The following is a 17,587-nucleotide window of genomic DNA, read 5'->3' on the forward strand; positions in this document are numbered from 1 at the left end:
CAACACACACTCCATCTGATTGTAGTAAGCTAGGGAGTCCCATATGTGAGAATATGCTGCCTTCTTGTCCCTTGGATAAAGCACATTTACTTACCGTAATGGATGTTATCTAGAGACAGCAGGCAGATATTCTCACAACCCACCCACCTCCCCTGGTTGGCTTCTTAGCTTGCTTACGGAACTGAGGAACTATGGGAAGGCACTCAAGCATGCGCGGTGTGGGCAGTCATGAAGTTTCTAAAAATTTAAAAGTGGCGATAGTTTTAAAGCTGTCCATACCGGGGCTCTGAGGATGACGTCACCCATTTGTGAGAATATCTGCCTGCTGTCCCTGGATAACACTCGTTACGGTAAGTAATTGCTTTAAGGTAGAACAAGACACAATGAAAGTAGCTAAAAATAAAATATACACTCAAAGCACTGATAAAGAAGTTCAAAACAGAAAAATGTTGCTGCTAGGTGATTACATCATCAAAAGTATTAACTTTGGAACACAGGTCAAGAGGCCCAATAAAGTGACATGCCTTGCAGGATCCTCAGTTGTCAGGAGCACCAGGCAAATACTGGCTATAATCAGATAAAGGTTCTAAGCAAAACTGTTGGATTCCTCTTCACTGAATATTCTTTCATTCATTAGTAATTTCGTGCATTGATTACAGTAATGCTTTATATAAAGGAATAACCAAGAAAGAAATCAGACGTCTACAAATTGTTCAGAACACTTCTATCAAATTCATAACCAATACCAGAAAGTTTGACCACGTTACCCCTTTATTAATGTCCATTGGTTACCAGTAGAACATCGGATAACATATAAAATCTTGTTATTGACTTTCAAAACTATAGCTTCTGGTCAACCAGAATCCATTTCCACACTCTTCGCACGTTCCCTTCGATCAATTAATCAAAACTTGCTTTTGGTCCCTTCCTTAAGACACATTAATACTATGCGAAATAACATTTTCTCTGCAATCGCCTCTATGCTGTGGAACTCGGCTCCAAACCACATAAGACAAATTACCTCTTTAAACATCTTAAAATCTGAACTAAAAACATTCCTGTTCAAAGATGCCTTTGACCTACGATCGTCCTTTTAAGGATGTTCTACATGTTTTTCAGACCGGCATTATCGTTGCCTTTTTAAACATTCCCAACCTAATGTCCTACCCCACTTTTTTTTCTACTTTTCTATCCGAATAATGTAGTTCTTCCCCTATTTCCCTTATGTTTCTGTTTCTGTCTTTGTTTTGATTAGTATTTCATGTTTAACTGTGATTTGTTTTATTTTTATATTTCATGTATTCCCCTTTGTTTTAATTGTGTAAACCGCTTTGAAGCCTGATAGGGCAGGATATCAAACTTTTAATAAACTTGAAACTTACTGGGAACAAATGTCCTGGCCAAATATATATAGCACAGAGAGCTTTCCAGGAGCCAGGGGAGAGGTTAAAGCCTTTGACACAGATTGTAACTTTTTCTGAAGTACTACTTACTTATGGAAAGGGAGAGTAAAGATTGTGAAATATAGAGAATAGGTGGCTCAAAGCCTGGTATCATCAAGAAAGGTTTAGGTGCATAGAAAGATGACAAGCTGAAGTTAGGACCCAAAGTAATGAACTGGATTAGAAACTGATTTACAGATGTCAGAAGGTGGGTAGTAAATGGAATTCACTCAGAGGAAGGAAAGGTGAGCAGTGAAGTGCCTGAAGAATCAGTGCTGCACACATTCAAAAATACTTCAACTTTGCAATCATTATGCTCTTCTTCATTTTTCAGGATTAAATGTTGGTGGAGATATAGTAATAAAATCAAAAACTGAATCCATACCTACAGAAAATGTTAATTCCAGCTATACCCTATTAAAAAGAAATTCCAGTGTGAAGAAGACTAAACCTTCTGTCTTGCCAAATTCAGGTAAGCCATAATGATAAAATTCTTTTGCATATTTTTATTGTAAATAGGGGGTTTAATCTTAATTTTGACAATGTTTGTAAAATTATATTCCCAGTGAGGTTGGATGGCAGGGCATGACCCATTTCCCTCTCTTGCATTGTTATGATATTACAACAAAAGGCAGATTGATGATAAAATCCAATTTTATTTACCACACCAAAGCATAAAATACAGAACTAAAAGATTAACATGGCCATGTTTTACCTTCCCAAGGGGTGTATTGGGGCTATTAAAACTGTTATTAAATACTTAAATGATTGTTAGTGTAAATCATAAAAGCAGTCAAAAAATTAAATTAATAACCATAGACTTGTACCAAAATATATATGTAATGACTATTCTTGTTAGACTTTGGGCTGGCAGCAGGAGGTGAGGAGCTTAAGAGTTTCTCTGGCTGCCAGTTGGCAGAGCTGAAGAACTTTCACTGAAGAAAGTTAGAGTGAGGCATGTAAATATTGTCCAGGTCTTTATCTGCTCTCATTTATTACATTACTATTTAAATTGTATATTAAATCTAAAAACGTATAGAAATATGTATATGATAAAGACAAAAAAGAGGGGAAATAAGATTCAAATACCCAAAAGCTGTAGTCCCAATATATCACATATTGATTTAGAGCTAGAAACAGATAAAAGCTATTAAGAATCTTATTTGTAAAGAAAAACCCAATTAAAAAGTGCTAAGAAGAAAATATTTCAATTTTCTAAAACATAGCTCATATTACACCAATCATTGCCAAGATCATTATAGTGCATACCATTCCTCTGTGCAGGAACAGCTTGTTGAATATATCTATGGTGGTGGGGTGCAAGGTCAGCTGGAACTGACCCCTTCCCTCAACATAGTCCAGCTGAGCGGATACTGGAGTGGCCAGTGAAATTATTAGCCCAAAATAAAAAGAGCTCAAACATTTATTCAAAGTCAAAAGATATTTTATTATCTCCACTGGGATCAGGATTCAAAAATGAACACAAGTTCATCGAGGTGCTTAACTCTGCACCTGTATGCAGTATGCCATCAGTTCTTCAAAAGGAAAAGTAAAATCATATAACAAAATATTTCATAGTTTGTTCCAAACAAAATCAGGTTTCCAAAGGTAATTACTTTCCATAAGGTTTCTTGATAGCACTGTGCTTGTGAGGCTTTGCCAGCTGTTTTAATGCTTATCAGACCCAGCACAACTGCTGCCACGTGCTTTAGTTTGAAGTTGCAATGTAACGTAACATAACAGCTACTGACCAATGTAAAGCACTTTAATTTCTGAGGCTTTCCAACAGGCAATGCTAATGGCATGAGGCTTTAATGGAAAGGCTAATGAGTTTCCCTTTCCCCTTCTTCCCAGCACTGCTTCATTGAGTGTGGTTTAAAATATCATGCATTAGTTTCACACACTCCCCCATTCTCACAGCTACTGTGGGCTTAATTCACTCTGTTCCCAGAGCATGTCTTCTTCAGGCACAAGGTTATTACATTCACTCTCACATACGCTCAGTTCCAGGGACATTTCTGACCCAGATAAACTGCCTTCTCGGTGAGACAGGCTTGCCACATTGCTATCAGCTACGCTTAATCTCTGATAATTAAATAGGTGAGCTGGCCTGCATACTCTCCTAGCTGAAAGTTTACAATCAACCTCCTTGCCTGTTGTGAGGTGTTGCAGCATTAGTCTTTGCAGTCCCTTGTAGAGCTGTGTAGTTTGTAGCCAGAAAGTTTGGCTTGCCTTTCTCTGCCGTCCTTCCTGTGCCTCTCTTTGTGCCCATGCTGTGTCTCCCTAATAGTGAAATCACACCTGGCTTATCATGCATAGCCAAGCTAACAGGCTCCCTCATTGGCTGACTAGCAGATTGCCTAATGTGCTTTTCTGCCGTGTGCTGCGTGAGGTTTACCCCACCCCCTCTGCAGGTAGTGAATTCAGAAGTGGGTGAACCTGTCCCTGCTAGCTGCTCATCAGTGTCCTTGTTTAAGGGTAAATAAACCCCAGTTCCAGGGCTATCCCCGTCTCCTGGAACTACATGCTTGTGCTTATGGTCTTGACCATTATCTTAAGTTACTACAGTGTCTTCCTCAGATTTTCTCCAATGAAAGTTCTTCATCCTTCATCTCTGCCTTCTAGAAGCTGGAGAATTGCATAAGCTCCTCACTTGTTGCTGGACTGAAGTCTCACACAATTTCACCACTACTCTTGTTAGACTTTGGGCTGGCAGCAGGAGGTAAGATGCTTATGAGTTTCTCTGGCTTCCAAGTGGCAGAGCTGAATAATTTTCATTGAAGAAAGCCAGAGGGAGGCAGGACAACAATTTGTTTAAAAGTTAATTTTGCCAAACTTTGCCTCCTAAAATACAGACGAGGTTAGGCAGGGCAGAGGAAGAGGGGAGATTCCCCCCTAGCTCCCCAATTTTGCTGTGAGCTCTTCATTTGAATGTATATTACTGAAATAAATGGTTATGTGCATTGGATCTTAGATAACTTTATCCATATACTTATTCATTTTTGGCACAAGAGGTTGCAGCAATTCTTTCCTAGGATCACATTACCAATACAGAGTACTTTCTTTTGGATTTAGTACAAGGTGCTCCCATTTGTTCTGCCATTAGCACCCAGAGTGTTCATCAAGTGCTTGCTAGTAGTGGCTGCGATACTTCACTTATATAGTTTCCACGTTTTTTCTTACCTGGACGACGGGTTGATCTACGCTTCCATTCCCCAACAGGCTCAGTATGCTTTGAATGCAACAATTCAACTTCTTGAACTCCTGGAATTTGCAGTCAGTTGTCCCAGGTCCCATCTAGAGCCCACTCAAACTTTGGAGTTTATTAGAGCTCTTCTGCAGCAAACCAGATAACGTGCTTTCCTTCCTCAGCAGAAACCCACCACACTACTTCAGCTTTGCCAGGAAGTGTCTTCTCATTGCCACCTGATGGCACATCACATGGCCTCTACAGTATATGTGGTTCCTTTTGTCTGTCTTCACTTCAGACATCCTCAGTGGGCATTATCCTCCTAATGGTCTCAAGCAACTGGTCTTCTGTCTCATCATTTGTCTGTGACATAGAGGCCTCCTGTTTCAAATACCACCTCATCAAAAGATTTTGACAACAGATACTTCCATGTTAGGATGGGAGCTCACTTAGCTGGTCTCCACACACAGGGATTTATTTATTTATTCATTCATTTTTATAGCCTGTCCTCCCCAGGAGCCCAGAACGTGTTACAATAAAATTAAATTAGATACATAGAACTTCCCTATCCCGAAGGCTCGCAATCTAGCTAAAGTACCTGAGTAAACAATTATTAAAATAATAAATATATAAATAGTAAGAATGGTGAGATAAGGATAAAATTCAAATAATAAAAAAAAGACATAAAAGAATAAAATTAAAGTAAATTTAAAAAAAGACCCAAAACAGTCCAAAGCAAGATGAGGTAAAGTCTAACCAGCAACAACAGGATCTTGGGCTTCTGCAGAGACACGTCTTCACATCAATCTCCTGGAACTATGAGCAATTCACAATGCCCTGTCCACGTTCCAGGATCATAGAAACATGATGGCAGATAAAGACCAAATGGTCCACCCAGTCTGCCCATCCGCAGTAACCATTATCTCTTCCTCTCTCTGAGATACCACATGCCTATCCCAGGCTTTCTTGAAATCAGCCAGCCTCTGTCTCCACCACCTCTACCGGGAGACTGTTCCACGCATCTACTACCCTTTCTGTAAAAACTGATTTACTTAGCTTACTCCTGAGCCTATCACCTCTTAACTTCATCCTATGCCCTCTCATTCCAGAGCTTCCTTTCAAACGAAAGAGACTCAACTCATGCGCATTTATGCCACATAGGTATTTAAACGTCTCTATCATATTTCCCCTCTCCCGCTTTTCCTCCAAAGTATACAGATTGAGATCTTTAAATCTGGCTCCATATGCCTTATGACGAATACCACACATCATTTTAGTAGCCTTCCTCTAGACTGACTCATTCCTTTTTATCATCTCCTCAGTCAAGTAGTACTGGTTCGAACTGACAATCAAGTATCCATGTACTACGTGAACGAGCAGGGTGGAACAGAATCCTTCCACCAAGAGGCCATCCAAATCTAGTCCTGAGCCATTGCTCGCAACATTTTCCTGAAAAGAGTCTACTTAGCAGGAAAACAAAATGTATTGGCCAACAAATTGAGCAGAATTCTACAACCGCACAAGTGGTCGCTGAACACCTCGTCTTGTGACAGATCTTTGTGGCTTGGCAGACATCAGAAGTGGACTTATTTGCTTCCCCATATCATCACAATCTCCCTCTTTTCTGCTCCAGGATCCATACTCCCAATTGCCTGGAAACGGATGCTTTTCTGCTCAACTGGTGAGGCAAGTTCCTCTATGCATGTCTTCCAATCCCTCTAATCAGGAAAACACTGCTCAAGCTTCGCCAGGAATCAGCCACCATGATACTCATAGCACCTCAGCTATGTCAGCCCTGGTTCCCTGTCTTCCTGCAAATGAGCAAACAGGAACCAATCGCTCTACAAATCTTTCCAACACTGCTGACACAGAATGAAGGCTCTCGACTGCATCCCAATCTATGTTCTTTAGCTGTCATAGCATGGTATCTCTCTCCCAAACAGCATGGTATCTCTCTCCCAAACAGTAGATACTCTTTTGCCATCTGCACCAGTGTGAGCTATTATTGAAACATCTAGAAAGCCTTCCACATTGCGCTGTTACTGCTTCAAGTTGACTAACTTTTCATTGTGGTGTAGTGGCAAATCTCTGGATCCATTGACCTGTCCCTTTTTTGTCCATACTGGACTGTCTCCTACACCTCTCTAATTCTGACCCAAAGACCAATTCAATGAGAGTTCATCTTGGCAGTAGATTGTTTTTCACACACCACTGAATAACAAGCCCTTAGCAGTACATCCTCTGATTTCTAGATTTGTGAGGGGGTCTTTACAATACGAAGCCACCTTTGAAACCTCCTCCAGCGGGTTGGGATCATAATATGGTGCTTTCTGCTCTCAAGAAGCCTAAATTTGAACCACTGTATGCTTCATCTGTTGAGCACCTCATTTGGAAAGCGGTGTTCCTCACTGTTCTCATGTCAGCACGCCGAGTCAGTGAACTCCAAGCGCTAGTAACAGATCCACCTTATACTACAGTTTATCCTGACAAGGTAGTTCTTCAAATGCATCTGAAATTCCTCCCAAAAGTTGTTTCAGAGTTTCATCTCAACCAGTTTATCAGTCTTCCAGCATTTTTTTCCCCAAAGTCACATGCTCACCCTGGTGAGGAAGCACGTCACATGATGGTCAGCTCTAGCTTGTTTCTTGAATAGAACCAAGCCTCACAGAACTTCTATTCAGATGTTACTATCATTTGACCCAAACAAGTTGACCAAGAGAACAATCTCCACATGGATTGCGGACTGTATCTTGTTCTGCTATGCTCAGACTGGTCTGACGCTAGAGAGTTGTGTTACCACTCATAAGGTATGAACAATGGCAACTTCAGTGGTCCTTCTACGCTTTGCTTCTATTAAGGACATCTGTAAAGCAGCCACCAGTTCATACATTCACGACCCACTACTATTTGGATAATCTTTCCAAACAGGTTTGTCAGTTCGGCCACAAAGTTCTCCAAAATTTAATCACCAATTAGAAGCCAATTTCCCTCCAACCATATTTGTTAGCTGGAGAGTTCCCACATTTGAGAATATGCTGCCTACTTGTCTTGGGATAAAGCACAGTTATTTACCTGTAACTGGTGTTATGTAGGGACACCTGAATAACACAACCACCCACCTCCCCTTCTTTGCTTCCTTGCTTTGATATCGAACTGATGGTCCCACGAGCTGGCAGTGGGCGAGAAGGCACCCACGCATGTGTGGTATGGGCAGTCTTTTCAAATTCTTAAAGTGGCAGTTCACTTTAGACAGTCAGTGTCGGGTTCTGTGGATGATGTTGCCCACATGTGAGAATATCTGCCTGCTGGCCCTGGATAACACTTATTACAGGTAATTCGGCAGCTCGACTGATTTTTGGGTTGAGAAAATGGGAACATATTGGTCCCTATTATCAAAAACTTCATTGGCTGCCCCTGGAAGCATGAGTTTTGTTTAAATTTTTTTGCCTTTGTTATAAATCAATATTTGGTCTGGCCCCTACGTACCTGGTTTCTCAATTTAATCTGGATAATTCTATTAGGCCCACATGCAGAATTCATATGTTCACCTATCCATCATTAAAGGACTGCTGCTACAAAATTAACACATTCAATACCAGCTTGAAAGGAATCGACACAAAAAAATTGTTCAACTTGGTTACAAATTTATTTGACATCACATACCGCACTCAATCCATGCATAATATTAAGCTATCTTCAGCAAATGATCTAGCACAGCATTTTGATTCAAAAATTATAAACCTAAGAAACAACTGTTCGACAAACAACATATGTGCACAACAAATAGCCAACATACAAGGAAATGAAATACCAGCGGATATGATTTGGAACTCCTTTCAAGATCTAGAATGGAATAATTACATCAAACTATATAACAAGTTCACTAAATCACACTGCTTTCTGAATCCCTGTCCCCCTGACATTATGAAAGCAGTCCCATTAGACTTTAAACTAACATTGTGGAATTATCTGACCGATTAATTTAAAAAAAATGGAAAATTCCTAACTAATAACGGTCACATTATAATTACCCCAATTCCAAAAAATCGTAAACAATCCTTAGCATCAGTAACCAACTATAGACCAGTAGCATCCATTCCATTCTTCATAAAAATCATGGAAGGATTGGTTGTTGAATTACCTTATTCAGTTCTCTCTTTTACATGAAACCCAATCTGGTTTCAGACCTCTGTTTAGCATCGAGACAGTAATTGCGGCGAACTTGGAAAACTTACGCTCCTTATTTAGCATGGGCCATAACGTCCTGATCATGCAATTTGACATGAGTTCGGCCTTTGAATTGGTGGATCATGAGAAATTGTTGCAATGCTTAGACGCAATTGCATCAGAGGAGAGGACTGGTTCCGAGGCTTCCTTATGTCCCGCACTTATCAAGTACATTTCAATTACAACCTCTCTAATACCTGGAGAAACCCATCTGGCATTCCACAGGGGTCACCATTATCCCCACTGCTCTTCAATGCGTACATGTCATCACTAGGCGCGCAGCTGGCCCAGCGGGGTATAAAACTATTTAGTTACGCAGACGACTTTACAATCATTGTCCTATTCACTACTTCTCTCTCTGAAGCTACCCCTATGGCAACGGAAGTACTAAACTTGATGGAACAATGAATGACAGAATTTAGACTGAAGCTTAATTCAGAAAAAACTAAATTCTTTGTAGCCTCGCCACATCTACTTGTCACTACAACACCACTATGCATCAACACACTCAGCTACCCTATTCAACCTACAATGAAGGTTCTGGGAGTAATACTGGACCAAGGCCTAACTATGAAAGACCAAGTGGACTCCCTAGTCAGAAAGGGTTTTTTTACTCTCTGGAAGTTTAGGTCCATTAGGGCATACTGACGCTTCATCATTCAGAATTCTGGTACAATCCCTAATACTAAGCCATCTTGATTACTGTAATATTGCCCATCTGGCAATCTCCCAGAAGAACATGCAGAGACTACAACTGGTGCAAAATGCAACGGTCAGGTTGATCTTTGGGTTGAAGTCCAATCACATAACCCCTTCCTACTGACTCCTGCACTGGCTGCCGATGGAGGCATGTATGAAGTTCAAGCTGGGATGTTTTTGGTTTAAGGTACTATCCGGTTTAGCCCCTAAATATATAACTGACCTCTTCTCCTTCTCAACCAATAGACATAAGAGAAGCACACACCTGAAGTTCGTCTCCCCACCGGTTAGAGGATGTAAATTTAAAAAACACCATCAACTACTCTCTTATCAAGCAGCATTATGAGGCAAAGACCTGAAAAAACTAATTATGCACGCAAAGAACTATGGTGAATTTAGGAAGCATCTAAAAACATACCTGTTCCTGAAGTACCTAGGTAGCTGATCTTCACAATCTCTCCCATCACAACTGATCTCTTAAACTATTAGCCACTAATCTCCAACTATGTAAGTTCCACTCAATTTGTAGCAGTTTTCTAATCATTGTAAATCGCATAGAACTTAACGGTACTGTGGTATATAAACTGTTGTTGTTGTTATTATTCCTTGACAGAACTCTTGCCTCCCAGGCAGGTAAATGGAACGACTGGCTGGGTAACATTATCATGCATTCCTCATCCTACTTCAATTTTAGAAAATCAATAAAAAACGAATTTATTTAATCGATTGTAACCTAAGAATCTTAGTGTTTCACTACTCCTATCCTGTACCTTATATTCAAAGACTTTGTATTGTAACCACTTCACTGATTGTCCAGCAACTCTTGTTGTAAGCCGCCTCGAACTATCATGGCTTTGGCGGTATATAAAAATAAAATTATTATTATTAACTGTGCTTTATTGCTTATATGTTTGTAATGTGGATGTCTATTATACCCAAAGTAGTCTACAGTTTATTATGGTGTAAACCTCACTTAGAATTATTAAATTGGATATCATTGCTTTGTATGTCTTCCCAGGTGAAATTTCTTTGGGAACCCGAGGGCAGTACAAAGATCAGACATTATCTATTACACATAGTCCAGAAATTATGGATCCATCAGAACTGCGGCCCTTTTCCAAACCAGACCTGGCTCTAGCTGAGGCACTGAGACTTCTAGCAGATGATGACTGGTAAGCCACTCATGGTTGGCATGATTTGGTAGTTGTGATCATGCTGCTTTAAGTGACACAGTAAATTGTAGCACAAAGAACAGTATAAAGTAAAATGAGAGGAATTTATAGTGAAACCAATGCAGAATAGCCTTCCAGTTAGGATAGAATCATGTACTCAGGCTGTCTTTTCAATCAAATTACAATTATTTTCAAATTTAAAAAAAAATGTAGATTGTATATCATTATCTAATCCACCTGGCAAGCAGCAAAATGTTTTTCAAAGTGATGTAATATTTCATTCTGTTGTAAGTCTAGTGAAGTTCTATTACAGTACTCCCCCGATATTCGTGGGGGTTCCGTTCCAGGAGCCCCTGCGAATGTTGAAAAACCACAAACACGTTATATAGGCAGGGGAGACGGGAGAGGGCAGCCGGAGTGCCAGCGAGTGAAGGAAATCACTCGCGGTATACTCTGACCGCCTCTTCCTGTACTAGGTCGGGCCTTGCCAATCAGGAGCTCTGTGTCAAAGCAGCTCCTGATTGGTGAGGCCCGACTTTAGTACAGGAGGAGGCAATCAGAGCATACCGCGAGTGATTTCCTTCACTCGCCGGCGCTCTGGCTGCCCTCTCCTGCCTCCCCTTCGCGGTTGGAAAATACCGTGAATGACCAGAACCACGGACCGCAAATTCGCGGGGGAGCACTGTACTTTTGAGTCTCACTCAGATTGCTTCTTTAGAATTATAGGTAGGTATTAGAAACACCTTTGACACTAGGAGTTTATTTTGTAGGCAATTAGGTGTTTTTGGAGAGTATTGCATATCTGTGTGTGTTGGAAGCTTTGTGTGGTGAATAATCGGGCCAGTATTCAAAGGACGATATACATTCACCAGCAGCTGACGAATGTTAACTTCCTTATCCATTGAGTTTTGGCTGCCGTACAGATAGTGTCAGGCTGAAAATCTCTGTAACTTGCATGTTACTAATCAGATAAGCTGTATGTTTAGTTTAGACTTGTTAAATAACAAGTCTAGTCTAAACGCATAGTAGTGATGAGACAAACTGCATTACACATCGAGTTAGCATCATTGAATATACATATAAAGGCATTGAATATATATAATAATTTTAAACACTGCCACTCAGGTTTATTAAAATCACTAGCACTGCTGAAATTCTTCTCAATATTTATAGGTTCATGTTTTGCTGGATTTAATTTTGAAACGTCCATTCAATTGAAAACAGAGAAATAAACAAAAAAAATATGTTTGTTTGAATTAGTGTAATATATATCTTATGAGGTCCCTTAGGTTCAAACAGAACATTAGCTCCTGAAAGTCAGCCAAGAAATATATTAGGTCAATCACTTTTCTGTTTATTGACCTTTATTTCTTCCAGTAGTGGATGAAGCACAGACTAGCAACTTCAGAGTGTACTGCTTCCATCCAAAGAATTATTGATGTTCTTACTGATACAGAAGCCATAGAGAACAGCAATAGAAGGCAATTAAATATTGTTCTCGAACTATATCATAGCATACTTTTCATCTCTGGATCTGGTATATGATGATAAAGGAGCAACAGCAGCTGCTTTCCATTCACTTTCTTTTCTTGCTCATGAACTTGTTACTTCTCCACCCTGTAAGAGACAAGTGGGGCTAATATAAGCAGCCCTGAGATACCTATGTCTGTCTGTCTTCACCCCTCCGCCTCTTCCCTTCCCCCATACCTTTTTAACTTCGACGTGAGCAGCCACCAACTTGCTGCCCACATCTGCTTCAGCGCTCTCTCTGACATCACTTCTGGAACCCATGCCTAGGAAGTAATGTTAGAGACAGCGCCGAAGGCAATGCAGACGGCAAGTCGGGGCTGCTCACACTGAAGCTAAAAAGGTATGGGGAAGGGGAGTGCGTGCAGCGGAGGGGGAGGGAAGCGTGCCACTGCCCTATGCACCGCTCACCCTCACTATGCTACTGCCTGCAGTTGTCTTTTATGGGTATGACTTATATCGGGTATAACCGTCCTTTTTCAGTCAATTGATGATGTATGATTATGGTAACAACGTCATCTTTGAGTCTGATGTTAACTTGAGACTGGTGGTGATAACTGCTCTGTTCTGCAGTCATTTCCTGTGTTGATAAGTCAGGCTACTTGTTGCCAGACATGGTACTTTGCTTCCTCCTGGGCATGTTGGGAGTTTTTCATAGAGCATACTATACACATGTAAATCAGCATGCAATTATAGGGATATAGTTATCAACATGGGCTAAAGAGGTGGTATTTTGCAACTAACTTATGCTACTTTATGCAGTGAGAGCTATTTTATACAGTAATAGTAAAATAAGTCTTTAACAGTAGCCCAAATTGATCCATTTATTCCCCCAGTGGCAGCCCAATTGCATAAATGATATTTTTAATCTGAGGCAGATGACCAGCTAATTTTGTATGTATAAACTGTTAAATGCCCTAAATTACCCATCTGAGGGTCATAGTTTTCAACATGGGCTACCGTTAAGACATGTCATTTGTTATTTTAGCACAAGTCCCATTTTATGCAGCGAGATCCAGTTAGTAATGGGGTTAACAGTAAAATACATGTCTTAACAGTAGCCTATATTATCAACTCCTCCTGCTAAATAGGGAGCAGCACCATTTATCCATATAGTTTATTTATCTAACCACTGAAAATAAGTTGAACGTATCAATAAAAAAATTTGAACTGGAGAAGTGTGCACTGACAAAAACGGCATATTTCATATTTGTCTTTGCTTATGTAATGTAAAAAGAAAATACCCAGTGTACTATATTTTTGTTGAGACGCAATACTGGTGGGATCTTTTTGATTTGTTTCCTCTTTTCCATTTGCAAACTTATGCATGTCTGGTGGGAACTGGGTAGGAAGATAGGAAGACACAAGATAAAGTGTACTTTGTTAGATAGCAGGGGCTGTGGAGCTCCTTTGAAAGTAGCTTTATGTGTCTCTCCGTTTGACTTCTCATAACCTCCTTACCGTTCCTTCTCTGAAAATTATAGGCATCAGAAGACATGACATGTTCTCAGTTATGGCCCCTCAACTGTGGAATTCATTACCACATTATATCAGAGAAGAAAAAGACTTATATCGTTTAAAAAAATTTTTAAAACTTACCTTTTTAAAGACTCATTCAATCTTTCACCTTCCGTCTATTAATCTGAAGTCTCAAGTTTTGAATCTATTTTACCCTTCCTTTTGTCCATCCCATTATTGTTTTTCTTTCTCTCTAACATAGAATTGTAACTTTTCCCCCCTTTCCTTCACGATTCATGTAAGTCTTACCCAATAACTTTGAAGTTATTTTGTTTGTTGTCACTCCCTGTTTTTTTATCAAATTGTACATCGCTTAGTAAACTAAATAAGCGATCCATCAAATATTAATAAAAACTTGAAACTATGTAAGGGGGGGTTATGAGTTTGTGTGTGAGGGAGTGGATGGGGTGGGGTAAGATAGTGTGAGGGGATTTTTGGGGGGAGAGTGCACAAATTCTAAAGTTTAATTACACACTGAGTGAAGAAATATTTTCTCTGCTTTGTTTTATGTAAATTTAATACTTAGTAGCTTAATTGCATGCTTTCTAGACCTTGTATTTTTGGAAAGAGTAAACAAGCAATTTGTCTACTATTTCCACTCAGTATTTTAAAGACCTTTATCATTCTTCTCAGGAGAAAGTACTACAGGAAAGAGAGATGAAGAGAGGCTGGATCACTGGGGAAGGGAGTATTAGGGAGAAATGCTGAACTCTGGGGTTGAAGGAGAGAGGAGTTGCAAGATTGGAGACCCTGGGCTTAGACAGTAACAAGCTATTACCATAGAGCTAATACTATGGCTTGGGACTGACATAGGGGACTGGGGATGGGAAAAGAGGGCTGTGGGCTAACATGGGGGTTGGTGAAGAGGTCTGGAGACGGGCTGGGTGGTAGATTTATTTGTTTTATTTTAAAAATGTATATACCGTCATTCTACACCTAGTTAGTTTCCAAAAAATATGATGTACATAATAAAATAAAACAATACAATAAGAACTGTATTCGTACTGCTTTCTGCCTCAAGATCTTAATCCTCATAAAAATGCTGCTATAAATGGTTGAGTCTTCAACAATCTTTTAAATCCAGCCCTATCAGCACACATCCTCAACTGACTCAAAAGGAAATTCCACAATTTAACCCCTCACATAACAAAAGGCAGCTGCTCTAGTTTCTGCATACCTCAGGCAAGCATTACTTTTCAAAAGTGAAACACATTCTGTTCTTAATGATCAACCAGGATGGTAAAAGTCACCACCACCTTAAAATACATTGGAATAGGATGGTATAGCATTTGGTGTACAATCCTCAACATTTTATATCACAGGCAACCAGTGCAATTGTCGCAGTAAAGGTGTAATATGTGCAGACCTAGGTGCACCCATCATGAAGTGTGCCGCTGCATTTTGTACTACCTGTAACACCCAATATCTTGTTTTAGCTACTCTAAGATATAATGTGTTAAAGTAATCAGATCTGGGGGATTTGACATAGAGGCTGGGGGCTGACACAGATGGAGATAGTAGAAAGGGGGTGATGTTGGCAGATGGTGGTGGTGGGGGGGCCTCATATGAGGGCTGGGAGAAAGGTCAGATGCTAGGGCTAGGAAAAGGGTGCTTGGAACCAACACAAGAGCTGGGGTTTGATATGGATCTGTCTGGCAGGTTGGAAGAAAGGGCAAATGTTAAGGGATGGGTATAGCAGAAGGATTCTATTGCTGGGCCTGGAAGAAGGGAACTGATACAAAGGGAGGGATGTGAGAGAAATCAGTTGAGGTTTGAATACGAGTCTGTTGCTAGGGCTAAGAGGAGCTAATGTCTGTGGCACAGCTTTATAATCAGATCTCAAGTTTTGCCCCAACTGCAGTTACGGAAGAGGAGCTTATAGGAGGATGGTCATGACTATGGCAGAGTCTTGTAGTTTGACGCATCAGTTTTTTTGCCCCCCACCTGTACATGGAAAACTGGTAGCCAGATATTTTTGCCGACCTCTGCAGTCACTCGGACAATTAAAACTTCCAAGTTTAATGTTCAAGAGAGGATCTTCCAATGGCCTTTGCTTCATTCCTCCTTGATACAGAGGGGCTCTGGAATTCCTTTTTTTCATCTAACTGTTCTGTTTCTGTGTGCAACTAGTTGGAACTGGTTGTACTTTGCAAAGTAAGCAAGAGGCAAATGATTTCTTTTGGCTTAGTTCATAATCCAAAATGGATTCTTCACAATCAAATGAAGTCTGCTGACAATGACCTTCTGTTTCAACATAGGGTAAACTTTGCATTTTGGAACTCTCCATCCCCTCTATTCTCTCTTGTCACCTAGGGCCCAAAGATTGGGCATTGTGGCCCTTATCTGCACATGCAAACTTTACCACAAATTACAAAGAAACAAATAATCTAATATGCCTAGTGTAGTGGTTAGAGCTATAGCCTCAGCACCCTGAAGCTGTGGGTTCAAACCCTGCACTGCTACCTATGACTCTGGATAAGTCACTTAATCCTCCAATGCTTCAGGTACCTTAGATAGACTGTGAGCCCACCGGGTCAGATAGGGAAAATGCTTACCTGTATGTAAACCACTTTGAGTAAGGTTGTAAAACTACAAAAAAGGCGGTATATGTCCCAATCCTTTTCCCTTTCAGGATAACAGAGCAGTTACATAAAATTTAAAAAAGATAGAAATAACAAGTTATAGGAATAGATTCTGAACTGCAGTGGCCAGAACCTCCCTACATTTAAATTGTTCCTTAAATGCAGGTTGGGAGTTCCACATGTGAGAATACTATGCATGTTTGTCCTCAAAGAAAGCAGCGATACTTACCTATAGCAGATGTTCTCCAAGGACAGCAGCATATGATTCTTTGAGAGCTAAAAACTTAACTGGCAAATTATCACCACAGCGGCCTGTGGCCCACCCATGACTGCACCCCTGGTTTCAAAAGAAAGTGGGAAAGAAACAACAAAGGTTTAAGGGGTAGTTCTTTAAAGTACACTTCTCCCTCTGTATTTGCTGTGATAGGGGATTAACAGACCCGCAAATAACTTTTTCATACGTTCGCTGTTTTCTATTAACCATCGTGAATATGGTGAAACCACGAATAACATGGTGGGAGACCTGGCCTGTTCCAGAAGGAGAGGCAAAACATGGTCAAAAAGTGCTGAGAATCGGCAATTTTCTCTGTAAATGCTTGGAATCAGCGATTTTTCTATGCAAGCTGATATAATTTGGGGGGAGGAGCCAGCAAGCTAAAAACCGTGAATAATCAAAACTGCAATTGCTGAAACCACAAATACGGAGGGAGAAGTGTAGGTGCCAACTTTTATGTATATGTCAGTGGTTCATGAGAGAGATTTGCATGCACTGCCTTCACTGCATGTAGATCTGTTTATGAATATTTATTGTGGATATCCTGAAATCCTGATTGGATGGGGTGCCTCCAGGACCAAGTTTGTGAGTCACTGGTTTAGGTGTTTTAAAATACTAGCACATATACACCCATATGCCAATATGCTACCTAAGTGCTATTCTGTAAGTATAAACATGTCTTCAAAAGCATATATTTTGCAAATAGGTGGGGTGCACAATTACGTGTGTAACTTAAAGTATACTGTACATGCACATATCACCAGAACCTATGTACTAGCTCTAAAGTTGGCATAAGTGCCCCATACCTAAGAGTGTGCATGCATGTATACCCTATTAAACTAATATTCTATAAAGGAAAGTTGGTGTTTTCTTTCCTTTATAGAATATGGGCTAATTAGGCACTCTCTGACAGTTAAACTAGCACACAGCCTCCACTAAAAAAATGAGCATTCAGA

The 17,587-nt window shown here is 40.2% G+C and overlaps 1 protein-coding gene across 6 annotated transcripts in view; it reads left to right on the forward strand.

The window, feature by feature from the left end:
- The window catches only part of TOGARAM1 (TOG array regulator of axonemal microtubules 1), a 182,843-nt gene that overhangs the window by 91,500 nt on the left and 73,756 nt on the right, over positions 1-17,587 (forward strand). For all 6 annotated transcript variants that reach the window (XM_033953373.1, XM_033953372.1, XM_033953371.1 and 3 more), the window contains 2 exons: positions 1,777-1,914; positions 10,577-10,730. In XM_033953373.1, the coding sequence (XP_033809264.1) occupies positions 1,777-1,914; positions 10,577-10,730 (292 nt within the window). The remainder of the gene's footprint in view (positions 1-1,776; positions 1,915-10,576; positions 10,731-17,587) is intronic.

This window comes from Geotrypetes seraphini, chromosome 7, assembly GCF_902459505.1.
Source record: "Geotrypetes seraphini chromosome 7, aGeoSer1.1, whole genome shotgun sequence".
NCBI classification, from domain to species: domain Eukaryota; kingdom Metazoa; phylum Chordata; class Amphibia; order Gymnophiona; family Dermophiidae; genus Geotrypetes; species Geotrypetes seraphini.